The sequence below is a fragment of the Benincasa hispida genome, chromosome 7, assembly GCF_027475165.1.
Source record: "Benincasa hispida cultivar pf3 chromosome 7, pf3_genome.v1.1, whole genome shotgun sequence".
Lineage (NCBI taxonomy): Eukaryota > Viridiplantae > Streptophyta > Magnoliopsida > Cucurbitales > Cucurbitaceae > Benincasa > Benincasa hispida.
In genome coordinates, this window is record NC_143484.1 from 50,741,636 (window position 1) to 50,762,156 (window position 20,521).

General features: G+C 36.0%; 1 protein-coding gene across 2 annotated transcripts; it reads right to left on the bottom strand.

Moving 5' to 3' along the window:
• Positions 1-137: 137 nt before the first annotated feature.
• PFT1 (phytochrome and flowering time regulatory protein (PFT1)) lies at positions 138-20,131 on the bottom strand. Of its 2 annotated transcripts, none has more exons than XM_039036215.2 (15): positions 19,769-20,131; positions 18,166-18,196; positions 16,888-16,951; positions 16,235-16,365; positions 14,971-15,174; positions 14,804-14,869; positions 14,297-14,507; positions 13,553-13,620; positions 12,627-13,454; positions 11,897-11,950; positions 11,601-11,629; positions 11,243-11,311; positions 11,067-11,151; positions 2,411-2,497; positions 138-857 (listed from the first exon to the last, which is right to left on the bottom strand). In XM_039036215.2, exons 1-15 carry the CDS (start codon positions 19,864-19,866, stop codon positions 405-407), a joined length of 2,478 nt encoding a protein of 825 aa, XP_038892143.1. In that variant the 5' UTR covers positions 19,867-20,131; the 3' UTR covers positions 138-404. The 2 variants fall into 2 exon arrangements, with proteins under 2 accessions (XP_038892143.1, XP_038892144.1); XM_039036216.2 differs by having other exon boundaries at positions 14,971-15,159; positions 19,769-20,129.
• Positions 20,132-20,521: the final 390 nt, after the last annotated feature.

Sequence of the window (20,521 nt, forward strand, 5' to 3'; positions counted from 1 at the left end):
ATTTTTGAACTGTTTGTTAATCATGAACCTTCTAATTTAGTCACAATCAACAATAGAATAAATCTCGTGTGTTTATCGCTGTTATAACTTATGAATTGAAATCAATGGCCCAAACAAGATTTTGAATATGTCCAAAATAGGGATCAAAAAACATCAATTTTATACCTTATTAACATTCTTACACGGGGTCCTAAGAGTTCAGACTTCATAACTCTACAAAGTTTATAACTCCCCCCTTGCCCCAAACATCCCCAAATTTAAGTTTCACTGGAACCAACGTGGCATATATACATAAATTCACTATTACAAAACAGGATTAAACTAAATCGGTTAAAAAATCGTCTATTATTCCCACGATCCCAACAAAATAAATAGAGACTTGGAAGTACATTAGAATGCTCCAATCAACCCATAAAGCTTCCACCAGGCATGTTAGATTGACCCTGAGAAGAGACTTGTCCCTGTGAAACTAATTGTGATCGCCCTCCTTGGACATAAGATTGACCGATTCCACCCGTGACCATTTGTTGTTGCTGTTGCTGTTGCTGCATCTGCTGGCTTTGAAGCTGTGATAATTGTGGTTGCTGCTGCTGCTGCTGCTGTATTTGAGGAAGTTGCTGCTGCTGTTGCTGTTGTTGCAGCTGAGGAAGTGGTTGCTGCTGCTGCTGCTGCTGCTGTTGTTGCAGCTGAGAAAGCTGCGGCTGTTGTTGTTGCATCTGTGGAAGTTGATGTTGCAACTGAGAAAGCTGGTGTTGTTGCAGCTGAGGATGTTGTTGAAGCTGTTGTTGCATTTGTTGTTGCATTTGATGCTGTTGTTGCTGTTGACTGGGTATTTGAGGCTTAAACACAACCATATCCTGATTGATTCAGAAAGTTCCAAAAATATCAAATATCAATAATCCATAATTAATAGCATTTGATGAATTTGGAAACCCAAAAAGATGGCAACCTCATCGAGAACAAAAGGTTAAATCTACAATTCTTGATTTTTTTGGTCAAACGGACATATTCGAACATATTCAAGCAACTTAATGGATAACAAACAAATTAAATAAGAGAGAGAGAAGAAAAGAAAAAGAAAGGAAAGAGTATCAAAAGAAAAACTACAATTACAGGCTATTGGACAAAAAGAAAGGGCCTGGAGTGTCAGAAAACGATAGAAATTTAAGAAGTTACCTAATGGGGAAAATAAATAATTAATTTAAAGAGAAAGAACTAGAGATGTTTTTTGTTTACAGTTCCAAGAAATTTCAACATACTGAATCGAAATTATGAACATGGACCTAAATGCGGATTGAATTATAAACAAAAAGGTTTTTTTGCATATGGCCAAATACACAAGGGGTGAGCATGATAGACTGAAAAACCAAGCCGACCGGCCGAACCAAAGTTGGTCCGTCGGAGAAAGAGAGAGGTCAGTCTGTGTCAGTTTGAGAAAATTCCAAAAATAAAAGAAAGAAGAAAACCAACCAAAACCGACCGACCGACCAATTTTGACTCGTGAACGGCCGAGGTCGGTTTGAACACTTGCTAAACCGACAATAGTCGGTTCGGTGGCAGTGACAGTTTGGTCGGATGCTGTTGTTGCTCCAACCTACCGATGCTCACCCGTAACGCTTGGCTATATCGTTCGTTGTTCTAACATGTTACGTGCCACTGTGTATTCCCATGTCATTTGAGTTTTAGGGAGAAAAAAAAAAAGGACATCAAGTATAAAAGTTGTAACTCAATATTGTTTTCACTTTCAAAAGCGACAAAATGAACGCTAGAATAAACAAATAAAGTACGAGATTCCAAGCCTTCTGTTAGAATCCTTTTTGGCCTAGGGATTTCTCCCCCCTATCACCCCTTTCGTTTATTTTGTTCATTCTTTCGTTCGGGATGGTTTTAGAACATTCGGTTTTCTCTTATCCCAAAAAAGAGAATAAATAAATAAATGAGCCTCTCAATAATTAGAAATATATAATAATAAGATTTCTAAATTTGTGAGTCCTTCCCGTCTTTCATGTCCTTCATATGTGTGACTATGTTTGCATCTACCATTTCCTCAAGGTCAACAACTATCGTTAAAAATGATTAACTGAACTTTTAGATTCCATGTAACTGGCATTTAATACATATCATGATATGCTGCACCCTACAATTGCAACACAAGAACTCTAGTAATCAACTGCTGCGGTTTAATATATGATTGCAGAACACAGAAATGAGCATCAAACTTTCAGTTTAATATAGATGATTGCAAAAAGTAGCAGTCAAATATTGAATTATACTTCTCAAAGGACATCTGAGATTTGTTGGTAATGTATTTACATTGAAATGAAGAATTCTCACCGTTTATTTAAAGCAAACAAAAGAAAGAATACTAATACTAATACTAAGTAATCTTTGTAGCTCAAAAATATCTTACCCCAGGAAAAAGCATCCCTATCAAGCGGCAAGCTTTATCAGAAACAGATAGCAGTAAAGTCTGGGATGGCAACTGGATGACTGCACACTGGAACAGAACAAGAAGTGACTCAACATAAGAAAAGAAACCACTCAAGGAAATGAATTATGATGTGGGTTCACTTGAAATACAGATTACTAATCCAAGGAACAGAAAATGCTGCAAGCACAAAGTAAAGTTTGCATGTAGTACTAGAACCATCTATCATCATGCTTGGTAGTACAAATTCAATATATATGCAAAAAATGCTTAAAGAAACAGTTTCCCATTGCATGCTTAATTGGCATAACTTAAATGTAGGGAACTGGTATCCGTTATTACTAGTTTCAGAAACTGAGGAAGTTAATTCTCTTGAAAGCAGGTACTTGATAATTCAGTAAGGTAAACTCCAATTTTTTATATGATCTTTGGAGTGGTGAAGCTCCTCTGTATATCCTTTCCAACGATCTATGCTTTGGTTATGCACAATACCTATTCATTTTGAACTCATGGAAGTCCAGTTCCCTAGCATAGTACCTTAGCCTTGCAAGGAACCTTTTGGATGATGAGATTTGAGAATGGATCTGATGTAAGGCTGAAAGGCCATTTTTTGTAATTACATAAAAAGTTGTTAGTTGTTATAGTTAGTTAATCATTTTGATAAACTTCTAGAGTTTGATTTGGCACCAAAGTGGTATAGAGCAGTCCAAGACTCCTCAAACCGATGGCCGGAAAAAGAAACCAGCCAGTGGGTGGAAACACTCACCAAGAACAACAGGTGGAGGAGTTCCCCACCCTCTCACCAAGATCCTCCTCGAGACACTTGCTGTTCGTTGAGGCCTCTGTGGGAGATTTACAAAATATGATGAGCACGGTGCAAGAAACATTGGAAGCTTTGTCGAGGAAGATCGAGATGATGACAGCACCACAAAACCAAGAAAATGCCCAACCATTCATTCAAGAATGGGGAAGGAGAGGAAGAAGGGGTCTTGGGCATCCATGGGGGCTGCGAGCTTGCCAAGAAAATCATAAAAAAAGGGAGCAAGATAATCTTTTCCGATAGAGATACCCTCCGGATCATCAAGAACCTCGGCCACATTATCAAGAACCTCGACCACACTATCAAGAATGCAACCAAGAGTTCCAAGATTGGAGTTCTTCTAGTGGGGAGGAGCAAAACGTTGAGTTTGATGAGTTTAGGAGCGGAGCAAATGGCTATTATGCAGGAAGAAGGAACCTCAAGACTTCAAGATGAAAATTGACTTAACAAGCTATGATGGGAAGCATAATATTGAGTTGTTCTTGGATTACATCAAGAATACTGAGAATTTCCTTCAATTACATGAACACCCCTGAGCATAAGAAAGTCCACTGAGTAGCGTTGAAGTTAAAAGATGGTGCCTCAGCATGGTGGGATCAACTTGAAGGAAATTGACAAAGAAGGGGCAAGGGACCAATTTGGTCACAGGAGAAGATGAAGAAGTTGATGAAGGAACGTTTCCTACCTCTTAATTATGAGCAAACCTTGTACAGCCACTACCAAAATTGTAGACAAGGGGCTCGGTCTTTGGCCGATTATATCAAAGAGTTTCACCATCTGGGTGCAAGAACAATCTAATGGGACAATGAACAACATCTAATTGCTCGGTTTGTTGGAGGTCTACGGTTGGAAATCAAAGAAAAGGTGAAGCTCCAACCTTTTCACTCTCTTGCTGAAGCAATTTCTTTTGCTGAAAGAGTAGAAGAATTAAATGAGTCACACTCCAAGAGAATTACAAGAAAAGGGCCATGGGAGACTGCCTTAAGCAAGACAAGTGGCCTATCGAATACATCCCACAATCAGCCATCATCCTCGAAGGAGAAGGAGCAAGATAAACCCGATGATAAGAATGAAAAGAAAGAAGATCTTGAACTCAAGAAGAAAGCCCGGAATCCATACAATCTTCCCTCACTTGGCAAATGCTTTCCACATGGCCAAAGTGGGCACCTTTCCGATGCTTGCCCTCGATGAAAAACAGTTGCACTTGTAGAAGAAGAAGATGATTCTTGTGGAGATGATGAGGGATTAGAGGAAGAGGAGGCAGAATTTCTGAGGGGGGTCGACTATCATGCGCTCTTCAAAGAATTTGATTGCACCAAAGGGAAAATCTCACCCACAAAGGCATTGCCTTTTCAAAACCCATTGTACAATCCATGCCAAGGTATGTAATGTCATCATTGACAGTGGCAACAGTGAAAACTGTGTTGAAGAAGCTCATGACAACACTAAATCTCAAAGTGGAACCTCATCCTAGTCCATACAAAATCAAGTGGATTAAGAAGGGAGGTGAAACACAGGTTAGTGAGATTTGTTCAATCCCACTTTCAATTGGTAGCTACAAAGATCAAGTAGTGTGCGACGTGCTAGAAATGGATGTATGCCATGTCTTGTTGGGGCGTCCGTGGCAATGTGACACTTGGGCTACACACAAAGGGAGGGAAAATACTTACAAGTTTCAATGGATAGACAAGAAAGTAGTATTGTTCCCTTTAAACAAGAAGAATGAAGATGGAATCAACTCCGAGAAGAGTGAGAGCAACCATCTCTTCATCACGATCCGTGGGAAGAAATTTGCTAGAGAAAAGGAAGCTAACATCTTGGGGTTGGTAGTAGGGGTGGTCATTCAAACCGCAAAAACCGAACCGTTTTTAAAAACTAAACAAAAAACTCAGTGAAACCGAAAAATGTGGTTCGATCCGGTTTGAAGAAATTTTGAAACCAAATTAATTCGGTTCGATTCAGTTTCAATTTCGAAAACCGAACCGAACCGTTTTTAACTAATATATATATATATATATATATATTAAAAAAAAAAAGAGTAAAACCAAATCTAAAACCGAACTGTTTTTAATTTAAAGTACAAAACCGAATTTTAAACTGAACCGAACCGAACCGTTTTTAATTAAAAAAATATAACATAGATTTTTTAAAAATGTCAAAATCGAATTTGAAACCGAACCGAACCGCATATATGTGGTTTGGTTCGGTTCGGTTTGACCACCAAACAACCGAACCAAACCGTTTCCATGCCTAGTTGGTAGTTTCTGACAGTAAAATGGAAGAAACAATCTACAAAATTTCTCCACAAGTACAAGCCTCATTTGAAAAAATTTAGAAAATTAAAGAAGATCCTATAAATTCACCTCCTATACGTGAGATTCAACACAACATCGACCTAATTCCTGGAGCTTCACTTCCTCATTTACCACATTATCGAATGAGCCCAAAGGAGCGTGAGATTCTACACCAACACATTGAAGAACTCCTCAAGAAAGGTCACATCCAACCAAGCTTGAGTCCATGTGCAGTGCTCGCCCTTCTTACTCCAAAGAATGATGGAAGTTGGAAGATGTGTGTGGATAGCCGAGTAATCAACCGAATAACCGTGAAATACCACTTCCCAATCCCAAGAATCAGTGACTTACTCGATCAACTTGGAGGGGCATTGATCTTCTCAAAGGTTGATTTGAAGAGTGGCTACCATCAAATCAGAACAAGGTTGGGCGATGAGGGGAGGCTTTCAAGACTAATGAGGGACTCTCTTTGAATGGCTTGTCATGCCAATGCCCCTAGCACATTTATGAGGCTCATGAACCAAGTACTATTTCCTTTCCTTAATAAATTCATTGGTGTTTATTTTGATGACATTTTGGTGTATAGCAGGAATGAAGAACATTTGCAGCACCTACATGATCTTTTACAAGCCTTGTCTGAGAATGAATTGTATGTCAACCTCAAGAAATACATTTTCCTTGTTCAAGAAATTTCATTTCTTGGCTTCCTCATTGGCAGAGATCAAATAAGGATGGATGAGAAGAAAATTGAAGCAATGAAATGCTGGCCGGTTCCTACATCAATCAAGAATATCCAAGCCTTCCTTGACTTGGCATCCTTCTATAGAAAGTTCATTAAGAACTTCAGCTCAATCACAACCCCTATAATGGGTCGTTTGGTTTGAGGGAACAGAGGGTAGGAATAGACATGGATATATAAAATCCTTGTTTGGTTAGGAGAAATTTGAGGTATTTATCTAGAAAAACATTTTTCCCAAGCATCAATGATGCCTCTCTTTCCATGTTTTTTATTCCCACCATAATTGGTAAGTTTTTAATAAACCCCCACTTTTGCTTTTCTTTTTTTTTCCCCTCCATTTTTTCCCCTTTTTCCTTCATCTGTTTTTTTCTCTTTTTTTATTCATTACTTTTCTCTTCTTTTTATATTTATTATTTCAAATTATTTAATATTTTTTCTGCTTTATGTGATATTTTTACATATTTTCTTTTCTATTTTTTCTTTAATATATTTATTTTCTTTATTTTTCCCTTCTTCATTCTATTTATTATTCATCTTTTTCTATTTTTATTTTTTCTTTTAATTTTATTATTTTATTTCCTTTCATTCTTATTATTTTATTCTCATGCTTTTCCGTTCTATGAATGAAGATTAAATTAAATTTTTTTTTTGTTTCGAATTATTATGGTATAAATTAATTAATGAAAGGTAAATTTGGTTTAATTTAATACTTCATAATTGCTCATTATTCTAGTAACTTTAATTATAAATTACTCATTTTACAAATACTTGTAATTAATAATTTTATTATTATTATTATTTAATTGTTAAATAATTGTTTTTCTCAAAATTTTGAATTGAATTTATTGTTTATCAATAAATCTATAAAATTTTTAGAATTATCACAACTAATTTTATAAATTAAATACAAAGATAATTCGTTCCCATAAAATTCATTTCCATGCACAAGCAAACACAGTCATCCTTGATTCTCATTAATCTTATTCCCAGGCTTATAATTCCTGGTCATCCTTAATTCTTAGGCATCTAGAAACCTTAAAATAAACGGTCCTTAAGAGATTGCTTGAAGAAAGGAAACTTCTTTTGGGGCCAAAAACAGCAAAACAACTTTGAAAATATCAAAGAAAGACTTAGTACCAGTTCGGTCTTAAAGCTTCCAGACTTCTTAAACCCTTTTGAAGTAGTAGTGGACGCCTGTGGTGTGGGAATTGGGGCTGTCTTATCTCAACAAGGGCATCCAGTTGAATATTTTAGTGAAAAGCTTAGTCCTTCAAGGCAAGCTTGGAGCACTTATGAACAAGAGTTATATGCTCTTGTCCGAGCATTAAAGTAGTGGGAGCACTACCTAATATCGAAGGAATTCCTTTTATTAACCGATCACTTCTCATTGAAATACTTACAAGCTCAAAAGAACATAAGCAGGATGCATGCAAGATGGATTTCATACATCCAACGATTTGATTTTATTATTAAACATCAAGCCGGCAAAGAGAACAAGATGGTCAATGCCTTGAGTCGTAAGAATTCATTGCTAACCATTCTCTCTACCGAAGTGATTGCATTCAACCATCTCCCAAAATTATATGAAGAAGATATAGACTTTGGAAAAGCATGGTACAATTGCACTAATCACATAGTTTCAACAGATTTTCATATTGTAGATGGCTTCCTATTCAAAGGTGAATAATGATGTATCCCACATACCTCTCTTCGAGAGGCTTTAATAAAGGAAGCTCACTCAGGGGGGTTGGCAAGACATTTTGATCCAGACAAGACTTTTGAATTAGTCTCTATAAAATTCTATTGGCCACAAATTCGAAGAGACACTAATAACTTTGTTAAAAGATGTGTCATTTGCCAAAGAGCCAAAGGAACTTCCACAAATGCCAGCTTTATACACACCTTTACCGATTCCCACAACCATTTGGGAAGACTTATCAGTTGATTTTGTACTTGGTCTTCCTGAAACACGACGGGGATATGATGCAATTATGGTAGTTGTTGATCGATTCAACAAGATGCCTCATTTTTTTAGCTTGTGCAAGAAAACAAATGATATGGTTTACATTGCTAACCTCTTCTTTAGGGAAGTTGTTAGACTCCATGGAGTGCTTAAATCCATTGTGTCAAACAGAGATGTCAAGTTTCTTAGCCATTTTTTGTGTTATATGGAAGAAATTTGACACTACATTGAAATTTAGTACCACATCTCATCTTGAAACTAAGGTCAAGCGGAGATAACCAACCAAACTTTGGGGGATCTCATACGTTGTTTAAATGGTTCGAAACCTAAACAATGGGACTTAACACTTGCACAACCCGAGTTTGCTTTCAATAACATGAGAAACAAATCAACCGGAAGATGCCCATTTGAAATAGTCTACACTCGAGTTCCAAGACTCACATTTGACCTTGCCAACTTACCATCCTTCATGGATGTAAGTATGGAAGCTGAAAATATGGTGGAGAGAATTCAATATTACACAAGGAAGTCCATGATCATTTAGAAAAAAACAACTTTATCCTACAAAGAAGCTAAGGATAAGTCAAAAAGAAAAGTAACATTTGAAGAAGGAGATCTTGTAATTGTTTATTTACGCAAAAATAGATTTCCTACTAGAACTTATAATAAATTGAAAGATAGACAACTTGGACCATGTAAAGTGTCAGCAAAATATGGTACCAATGCTTATCGAATTGAACTTCCAGAAGATCTACATATCAACCCTGTCTTCAATGTTGCTGATTTGAAGCCATACCATGCACCGGAAGATTTTCATTTAGCTTCCTAGTTCACTCGAGGGCGAGTTTAATTTGGGGTTGGGTGGATTTGATGTAAGGCCGAAAGGCCCTTGTTTGTAATTACGTAAGAAGTTGTTAGTTGTTATAGTTAGTTAATCATTTTGTAACTAACCTCTTCTGAAAAAGCGTTAGGATGACTCATCACTCAATATGTGATTGTTAAGTTGAAAGCACCAACAATAGTTGTAACAACAAAAATTCCAACAATAATAAAACAAGCAAAGACACACAGCAGTTGGTAACCCACTTCGGTGACAAACACCTATATCTGGGGGGCTGAACGCCCAGGAAAGATAGTCTATTAATATTAAAGAGTTAAGCAGTTTACAACGTAGTACTTATCTATAATACCCCAACTACTACAGTGGCTCACGTAGAGCTTAACTCACACGTCATCTACTCTCTCTAGATGTGAGACTCCCGTTAAACTAAACTTAGGTTCTCCCTAAGTGTGTTAATATAAGCAACGAACACTTCGACACCCGACAGTTTATGAGACTCCCTCTCACGACAATATCTTTTCCAATGTCAGTGAACTCCCTTAATTGATGATTCTTAGGAGCTCCTTAAGATGAAGAACTCCCTTATTCTAAGTTGAGTCTTAGGCTCCCCCTAAGATTGAGAATCCCTTCTCTAACAACTAAGGCTTAGGCTCCCCCTAAGCTGTAATAACCTTCAAAGTCTGTATTCGACGGAAGAAGAACTTGCTTAGTGGAATAAAGTGAGCAATGAGCAAGATCACAATGTAGGACAGTTCGGTCGAAAGCTGCAAATGTCTTGCTCTCAAAAACCCAAATCGGCGTAATCAAAATTGCTCATCGAAAGCATACCAGAACACTCCTTTTATAGACAAATCCAGAAAATGAAATATCTCCCAAATAGGAGAAAATAAATTGTGCTGCAATAAAGGAAAAAATATCATACTATATCAATCGGCCAGATATTTCCAGATTAGGAAAGTATTTCGCAGGAAAATATTTTGATGACAAAACCTGACATTAGTACTTTATTTGAGATATCTATAGAGCCAGTGCCTTAGAGAAAATTATAACGCCAAAAAACCAAATCTCCAACGTCTTCTACAAATAAGACTCTCCTCTCTCATTTTGAAGAGAGATTCATTTTGATAAAATTCTAGAGTTTTGTTTGACACCAGGATCTCCCTAAGTTTACTACTCTCTTCATTCTTCAGATAGATGGCTTTGGTTGGTAGATAAATGCGGGAGTTTCACTTACTACTCTCTCCCTTTATGGACATGTTCAACAAAAGCATCCATATTCGTTTAGGCCAGTCTTACACTTGCTAATTGACCGTGCTACCGGTGGAGCCCATAATCAAATAATTTAAACTAAAGAGGGAGTAACTCAGAGACAGTACTAAATAAACAACAAACAATGTTCAACTTATTAATCCAGTTTTCCAATTTCTGGATGTGCAGTAGAGGAATACTTTTAATAAATTTGTATTTGTAAGTTTCGGCCAACAAGGATACCTTTATGGTTTTTTCAACGTTGGATGCTATTGGGACTTGAAATGAGCCTATTGGGAACTGCTTTTGACTCAGTGTCCGCAAAGAGAAACAGAAAAGAGTGGGGGGGGGGGGGGGGGGGGGGGGGGGGGGGGTGTGTGTGTGGAGGAGAACCCATAGCATCTTGTTGATCCCACAACACCACCTTACCATTGTTCCCCTTATAATCCACAAGACAAAGCAAAGAAAATTCTCCACTCAGCCCTTTCCACATCATTTAACTACTGACATATAAAGAATGAAAAAATAATCAGATTAAGATTGTATTTCGATGTATGCTGTAGATCTGAATATTTTGAGATGAAAAGGTTCCTTCTCAATTTGAACAATGATTATATTGGAGGTGGAAACAAGAATCACAACGTTCTAAAAGAAAGCACATAAACTTATTCGGGTTTTTCTATTTAGAAGAAGAAAAAAAAAAAAAAAGTCAGCACAAACGTAGACAACTTACAAGTTTCTTTTCTTGAAGCTGACCAAGAAATCCATGCTGATTCATAGCTCGGAAAACAAGGAAATCAGCTTTTCCAATATATTGCCTAAATTCAAATACAACAAACTTGAGCTACTTCTAATTAAGCTAACAGATGACGAGAGAAATTAGTATTATCCTACTGAGCAAAAAATTACTTGTTATTCATGTGATCTTGTGAGATAAGCCGAACTATTTGCATTGTCTGCGGCCAGTTTGCTGCAAGCCTATAAACATAGAAGATAGATAAATGATTCCACTGCAACGAAAAAATTTGAACTGATCACACATTTAAATGTGAAGTAGAGAAAGTCTACAAAATCCCAAGAGGGTGGGAGGTAAAAAGTATGCAGAAATGGCTCATAAATTTCTAAAAAATGTACAATTTTAAAGTGCCTTAATCAGTTAAATATAAATGGATCATAATTTTTTCTAAAAAGAATCTCATATATATTACTAAAAAATGCCAAATATATGAAAGAAGAAGTATAAAACTCAGAACCATAGTCCACTTACTTATCAGAAGCTGAAGCACTCCTGTAACCCTGACAGAAACAACTTAATCGGTTAAATATAAATGTAAAACTTCATATGGTGGTAAGAGAAAACGTAATTTTTTAATCACTACAAAAGCTTCCAATGTATAATCCACTGATATAACCGGACTGATAAAAAAAAGATATAGCTATAACATTAGCTCACGCTTTTTTCAACCATGGGAAAAATAAATAGAAAAGACGTGTAAAAATATGGTACTAAAAAAATAAATATCGATTTTTACTAGAATTACTAGTGGATGATCAGAAACATACTTCCATTCTGGTAATAAAAACAGGCTGGCCTTGTCTCTGACCAGATAGATTTCCCTGCATTGCCATGCACAAACAATGTTTGAGATAATTATCATTCCACTTAATTAAACTTCTAATTTCTACTTACAAGAATAGTTCTATCTAATTATTCAAAGTAATCAATTTCTTTTAAAACAAATTGATGCAAGGAAGATGGTGGAACATCATCATCAGAAGAAAACATACAACTCTAGAAGTAATCCTATCTAGTATGAAAATTAGGAATAAACAAAAATTCTATGTAACTTACATTTTTACTCTGACCTTATTTCTAACAAGTAACACAAAACATCAACGTGCCTTCAAAAAAATATTACCAAGTAATGAAGAAACTAGAAGAAGCACATTGGGGAAACCAAGTGATCATAGACTCAAAATAAAATTTGAATTGTTTGACAAAATTTATGTTTCATATGTTCAATTAAATGGTAAGTGGTAACTCATATTTAACCTTCAAATCTTAATAGCACACTTCCATATCCAATAACATAATAAAACAAAACACACCCACCCACAATATGATTTTTCGCATTGACTTTTTATACAAGGGTGATACAATATCTTGATTACACAATTGAAAGAGGAGAGATTTTTTACACGCATAGAACTTAGAAGACGGAACATTGAAGTTTTTAATGGATACACTATCATGGCTATCACGTAAACACACACGGGCACATTCGCAACATACCTCCCAAAATTTCACGTATTTGGATTGTGCTTGTTGCAAAGCACCTGCGGAATGCTGTGGTAATGGCATGTTAGCTGCTGCATTGTTCACACCAATTGAATGCATCCCATTTTGAACTTGTTGAGGCATTCCTGGAGTAGGAATCATCGTACCATTTCCAGAAGAAACACCAGGTTGGGTTAGGTTGCTCATAACATTTTGGCTCACGCCAATTCCACTTTGCACCACTTGTGTCCCTGCAAGATTTCCTTGGCTAATCCCAGGTACTGATTGACTCACACTAACACCACCTTGGAGATTTCCTACTGCTTGTGAAGTGACAATATTTGAATTCCCAGAAATATTGTTATTTCCTGAAGTAAGTGAGCTTATACCAGAGTTTGGTGCAACCTGTGTAAGAGTTGAAGACCCATTTATTGATGTCATACCAGACTGACCAGATGAAAACACATTTTGTGCAGCAGGAACAGATGATCCCATTCCACTGGATATCATATTGGATACATGCATGGCCATTGGGGTTTGACCCATAGACGGGAGTCCTATGGAAGTTCCTCCATTTAAAGCAGCAGTGCTCATCACTCGTGCTTGAGAAATATTATTCAGAATGCTAACATTAGCAGGACCCACGGGTCGTACAGGCTGTGGAACACCATTCACTAGAGGTTTAAGATCTTGTGTGTTCTCATTATTTGTGATCATCTCCTGAGAAGAAAGTGGTGAAGAAGTCTGCATGCTCGGGACTCCCTGTGATGCCGCACGAACAACTGATGGCATATGTGGTGGATATCCAGATCCATTTGTCATAGATGTAACGGTATTTGGTTCCTGAACAAAAACATAGTATAGCATGATTCAAGTTGGAAGGATATCCTAAAAGCTGAGTTTCTTCATAGAAATTAAGAAGAAAAGGAGATAACTCTTACAACTTTCACAGTAGCGGGAGGGACATTAGCAACAGAAACTGGCTGCCGGTTAATAATAGGTCCATTTACTGGGGTAGACAAAAGAAAAACGCAAGTGTCAAATATTCTTGCAAACGTACATATGAATTTTTTATATAGCCAGAGATCTCCCAACTCAACAAGAGTTGGAGTGGATAACTTTTTCAAACCTTTCTATTAAGAAGAATGAAAGAACTAAAGAATCAGCAAAAAAATTCAGTCACACCAAATACTGGGCAACCACAGACAACAAACATTTACACAAAAGAACTCTGATTTTAACTATCCACTTTAATCTACTTTGATTGCCTATATGGATAAAACCAAACTATAATCCTATATCTTTCACTCCTTCTCAGAGTTGGTATCTTTAAGCGTTAGTCTCTTTTCATTTATTCAATGATAAATTTTGTTACTAGTTCAAAAAAAAAATCTCACATCTTTCATAAGAATATAAATCCACCTGGTTCAAATTATACTTCAAATACCATATCTATATGCCAATTAGTATAATTCAGTGTTGCAAGTCGCATGGCATGACCATATCACTATCATGAAGATCCGTTGGAGACTGGCAAGACATCTCAAATTAACTGTTCAGGAATATGATATTTGTTTCCAAAGCTTAGGCATCTAATGATCGGGATCAAGCAAGGATAAATACATTCCATAAGCAAGTGCATGCAATGAACAGGATCAGACAAAGATAAGCTAACGAGTGGGGACCTGATGGAGTAGTGGTTGTAGGTGGTCCAGTAACAGGCACAACAGGAGATATGTCCATTTTCACAGGACTCTGGTTTGCAGGTAAACTAGTAATTCCAGGACGACTTAAAGCTGCACGGGCTTCCACAAAATTTTCAGAGATCAAAACAAGGTATGAGGGGGTTTTAACATTATCAATAGGTGGATCTGCTGCCCGGGGGTTGCGCTTTCCCTGCATTAAACAGAGAAGCAGTCATACACATATTTACAAATGAGACCATTAATGCTGTTAATAATCCCAAGTATAATGCCACATTACATTTATAACATGCTGAAAATTTCACTGAATAACTCCTCAAAATTTGCAATCCATAATATTTGAGGGATTAGAAATTGAACCAGCAATGACAGAATCCCAGAGTAAATCCAGACTTCACCATTATAAAATTAATAGAAGATATTTGGAATGACTTGACTCAAGAAATATGTATCTAAATGGTGGAATCTCGAGTAGACAATCGTACTTACAGCAGTGTAAATGGCTCTTAGCTTTGGAAGCTGCTTCGGACAAATAACTGACAGAGATATGAAGCACTGCATGAAAGATGGTCTAGTTACCTTATTATCTGCAACACTCGCGGGAAAGAAAAAATAACTTTTTTCTTCTTGAAAAAATTAAATAATGTGATGGGAACCTGAGAAAATGATTTAGCAACTGTTTCAGCATATGATTGAGAACTCCCGGGTTCACCATTGTCATGTTGCTCCAAATTTTGCACTGCTGGTCTATATACAGGCGTTGGCAGGGGATAAGGATTACTTGCAGCAACAAGAATACAGTGCTTCTGCATATCCATAGTTTGTTGATTTTGGCCACCATTTGGCTGAGTTGAGAACATCTAGATAGAAATTATCATGCAAGAGAAATCATAAGGGATATAAGTGCAGTCAATTGGTTATAAAGTCATGCTCTATTTCTTTCATGAGAACAAAAAATTATAAATAGCAAAAGAATATTACGACAGAAAGACAAACTTAATTGATTGCGAAGTCAATGCACTTTCACAAAGGTACAAGCCTCATTTGCGAGAGGCGTAGCCTCTTATGGTTCAACAGAAGGCGTAAGTCTCGAGGCTTAAACTTAGAGCCTTGCCTCGAGGTGAGCCTTGCCTCGAGGCATAAGCCTCAATAGCTTTTTAAAACATTGGACTTGCATGGTCCTGTATGCCATTTCCAAGCCTGGCCTTTCTTGACATGATAAACAAAACAATTCCATAAATTTATTTATTTATTTACTTATTAAAAAAATAAAAAAATAAAAAAAAACCCATGCACAGTGCTCAGAAAATAGTTACATCCCGTCCCAAGCTAATTAAAGTTCATATACAAACCTTAAACTGAATACCAACTAACTCAAATCAAACATAGATAAAAACAAGACTTGTGATTATAAAAATACATAGAAATGCTCAGGTATAACAAAAAAAAGCTTCCAATTTTAGTTATGGAGAGAGAAACTTAATATAGTTATGTCATCAAACTCCTTGAACAACAACTATGAATTTGGAGCTTCTAAAGCTCTTCATAATTGGCCTTAGCTTATATTTCCGAAGTTAATTAGTTTTGCTTGTTCTGAAGAATTCCATAACTATTTCTGTGTCCATAACTATTCATGTGTCCTCAAATAATCTCATTGCATTATTACAATATGAAGAGTTAAATTCGTGACATGGTGAGGGAAGAGAGAAAAAGGTCAAACCGTCTGGAACAACATCAGAATTCTAGAAAGAAGATGGGGACCCTCTAGTCTTTAGTATAGAAATATTTATTCAAAAGAAGATGAGAAGTTAAGGGATGAAAATGAACCATACAAGTCATACAACTATCGGAAGAAATGATGAGGAGATAAAGCACCATAAAATAGTTAGAGTAACAATCAGAAAGCAAGAAAACACATACCATAAGTGCTTCAGCAAGCCCTTCAGCTATTGCACCATCACTGAAACCACCACCAGAAAAGGGAATAGCAGAAAGCCATTGTGTGAAAATATCAACATCTCTTGTCCACCCAGTCCGCTGTACTAGACATCCTGGAAAAGGAAAAGTCAAAATAAAAGAGAATGGACATATTCAGCATCGAGTCACATGTTAAAATTCCAAAGAAAACTAACCAAGATTCCACATGACACTTTGTCTACTGAAAGTGACTAGTTTCATTCCCGAAACAATGTGTGTGCATCATGCATGTGTATGCATATATATCCACTACTTCGGTGTCAGAGGTTTGGAAGGGAATAAGTGTTAGAAGAACACTCTCCAATTGAACTCTACTTTAGCTAGTACTATTTTTTTTTTTTTTTTTTTTTTGAAGTCTGGGAGCTACTTTAACTAATACATAATACCTATGCAAAGGTCTAGACAAACTTCCAACTTTGAGAGTATAAAACATGGGACAAGATGATATCATGCCCAAAATCTATCATTAACCATTTCGTTATCACATTTAGCTACACTATGGAATAACACTGACAAACACAGGATGTGCTGGAAAATAAATACTCAACATCAGAGCATAAGCATAATGAATCAGGAAAAATAAGCTCCTTACGAACCACAATACGATCCATGAGTATGAAACGTGACCAGAGAGAACTCAACATTAGAGGTTGGTGGTTTCTGCATTCCAGAAGTAGAGTATATCACTACATGGTCAGGTTGAATGAAAGTAATTACCAAGTTTACATATTAGAACATTAATAAGAGCACACTCTGTTCAGAATCAAGCATAAGAAATGATTATAAAATAACGGGACTATAAGAACTAGATATGATTTCATATATCTAATTAAATTTGGAATGAGAAAGATTTTAAATGGATGTGATCATATAATCTGTCTTGATGTTGCCTAGAAATGGGGGGGAAAAGAGTAAATATTTCACTTATACTTTTAATCAATGAAAATGTATAAAATCGATAATATTTCACTTATAAAGTCGATAAGATTTGTAAGCTTGAAAATTGAAATGGCTAGTTAAGCGAAAAAAATCACAAGGCTAGATTTATAACCTTTGAAATTGAATTAACTAATTCTAAAATGTTGAAAGGGATAGATTTATGTGGAAAACTGTTTGTTTTTATTTTCAAAACTGTTTTTGAAAATTATGAATCACTGATTCGTAAAAGTTCATATTACTGAACAGCTAGAAACCACTATTCTTGAGGATGTGATTTGGAAAGGAAACATCCACATTTTTTTAATAGAAACAACCACGTTCATTGAGAAAAAAAATGAAAAAATACACAAGCTCACAAAAAAACCAAGCCCACAAAAAAGAAACCTCTCTCTATGGGGAGGGACTCCAGCTATGGAAAGGAAACAACCACATTATTTTTCTCTCGGAAGTAGGCCATTAACAAGCACCCTCTAAAATGAAACAAGAGAAGGGGCCAAAAAAACTTTTAAACCCCAATTATCCAAATGCATTTTTACAGAGATGTAATAACAGAAAACTAAAATCTTTTACCTACATTTTCGCCAACTGACTAAACATAATATTATCAAATTATCTTGTCTCAATAGAAACATCAGCTTTAACTATAAATCCTACAAATGATAAAGGCCTCATTTTTTAACTCTTCAAAAAAGACCAAGAGTTTCATCCAGTATCAACATGAAGGTATCATGTATCGATCTAAATGGAAGGACCAATATCACTTCCAGTATTCCTACAGCAGTATCCTCCGTTATGAAGTCGGATTGAGAACTGAATTCAATAGACAATAGGTATTGGGATAGTCTCTATATTTTGAATCCTGAAAAATAGAACTATTCCATACATGAAATGATGGGGATAAATATTTTAGTCTTCTCAAAAAGAAGGAGGCGTACCTGCCCAGTTAATTCATTTCCACAGAATGATCTGCATAAATAGAAAGAATTTTTCATATACTTATTATCATCAATATTATCCATGAGTTATTTCTGGCATAAAAAACAACAATAGAAGTTGTAAACAGTTATGAATTTTCACATGAAACAGTAAAGATAAAATCTTCAGCCCCGTTTGGGTCAATTGTTGGAGTCTGATGGTACATATTCTATAACATCCTCCCTGCTTTATTTCATTGTACAAATCACACAAAAGTTTATTCCACAGAATGCTAAAATAACTCAAGTAGTCTTGTTCAGTTTTTTTCTGAAAATCTCATTTAAGACTTGCAAACCTTTGAGTTGAAATGCAGGAATTATTTTACAATGTGGAATATGTATTCTCCCTGTTACATTTATTTGATATCAGCTAGGTTGTTTGTGGCTAAGGACCCTCCTAAAAATACAAAACAAGAGAGGTGGAGGTCTACACAAGAGAGGTGAATTGCCTAACCCATTCAGGATAGCAAAGATTGAAAGGAGACCTAACCAGAGAAAACTAATGTCCATAACTTCCAATCTTCAACTCAACAGCTAGTAATGAAGAAACAAGCAATAGCAGGTGTTCTCATGCCCACCAACTCCCAGCATGCTGGACCGACAACTCCATAACACTAATTATAAAAAGAATCCTGGTACTATGCTATATACAAAATATAAAGAATAACATGCAGTTCGATTACAGGGAGGAAGGAGAGACTGCCAATAGAAAGGGGAAGGGATAATCTTTTGAACTAAAAAATTGCATTCCAATTATGAAACAGATAGATGTTGTAGTTAATAAACTAAAACAACGTGATATCTCCATAAACTTCCAATGTCAAGAATGGAACTTTTTTTTATATATCCATGTGTGTTCAGACCAGCTTACGCACACCACGAGTAATCTCACGGAATACCCCGTCTGTTCCTACAATATTTGGGTATCAAGAAAACTCGTAGGATATTAAATCCTAGATAGATGACCACCATGGATCGAACCCATGACCTCCTAATCATTTATGAAGGAGATGTTGCTTATTTACCATTAGGCCAACCTATGATGGTTGTCAAGAATGGAACTTCACTCCTAGCTCTAATTCTGAAGTATTGAAAGAAAGAACAATTATGTCAACTAAAATCAGTTCGTATGCAAAATCCAAGATGAGAACTAACAAGCCTCCAAATCAGGTAATATAATAACAAATAATGAGTTCTACTTCTACGTATGAGGTATGATAGGGTTTCGGTTCAGAAAAGGAGACTGGGGCAAGTACTCAATTTGGGCTCTTTAAGTGTGATTCTCAAATTGGGGTGAAAATCAACACAATGATTATGATCGTTCACATAATAGCCCCATGCACTATCACCATTATAAACTGTTGACGAATCGATAAACAGAAAGCTTTGTCAGACAATCCAGAAAATCCTTTAAAAAAAAAAAGAAAAAAACAAAACAAAACAAAACAATAGCATAAGAAAAACGCATAGTTACGCAAATTTACTACCCTTTGCCATTCGAACAAGAAATTAGAAAAAGAACAACTAGGAAGGAGATGATAGAAGTGATGGGTAATAGGAATACCTGACGATCTTTTCAATGTAATCCGATACGATAGTTTGCCAGAAGGGACCCATGGCTGCGGTACCTTCAACGACCACTATCAACTGCTTTTCTGCCATGGAATGACTCAGTAACTATGTCTTCAACGCTTAGAAGAAGAAGAAAGCAGTCGAATGTGGAGTTTTCTGGTTTATCAATCTACGATTTCTGGTTTCGTGATGAATTTCGGGAACATGAAAGAGTATTCGCAGATGGTAAAATTGGAAGCTGATGCGACGAAATTCCTAAACTGGCTTCCTTAGCCCACACTGCTACGACCGTGTTAATGGTTTTAACTTCTTTTTTCTTTTGCCTCGCTACCGGTATGGAGCATCCTGGGCATATAAGGAAGGAAAAAACTCTCTACTATTATACCCAATTAAAAATTATTATTTGGAAATTTGTTTTTTTTTTTAAAAGTAATTATTAAAAAAATTGCGTAGAATAATGCAGAAAATGTGATTTAGATGTAATCTAGACGGTACATAAGTATGATTCTACATAGAAGTCAGAGAGATCTAGTTAATTTATATATATATATATATATATATAGTTGGTCTTGGTTCTTGGAACAATTTTTATTTGTTCTCAGTATCAAAATGTTAAATTTTGAGTTTGGTTTCATTTAATATACAAGTTTCAAATATTAAATTCCACTATTGAGATTTGAGTTTTACTTCAATTTGGTTCATAAATTTCAAAATTAAGAGTTTAACCTTAATTTTTTACTATATA

Excerpts from the sequence above, each read along its gene's own strand:
- PFT1 (XM_039036215.2), bottom strand. The coding sequence starts at position 19,866 with ATGGCAGAAAAGCAGTTGATAGTGGTCGTTGAAGGTACCGCAGCCATG. Across the intron at positions 13,455-13,552 it reads CTCCCGCTACTGTGAAAGTT|GAACCAAATACCGTTACATC; the intron begins GTAAGAGTTATC and ends GTTTTTGTTCAG. Across the intron at positions 858-2,410 it reads TAGGGATGCTTTTTCCTGGG|GATATGGTTGTGTTTAAGCC; the intron begins GTAAGATATTTT and ends TGAATCAATCAG.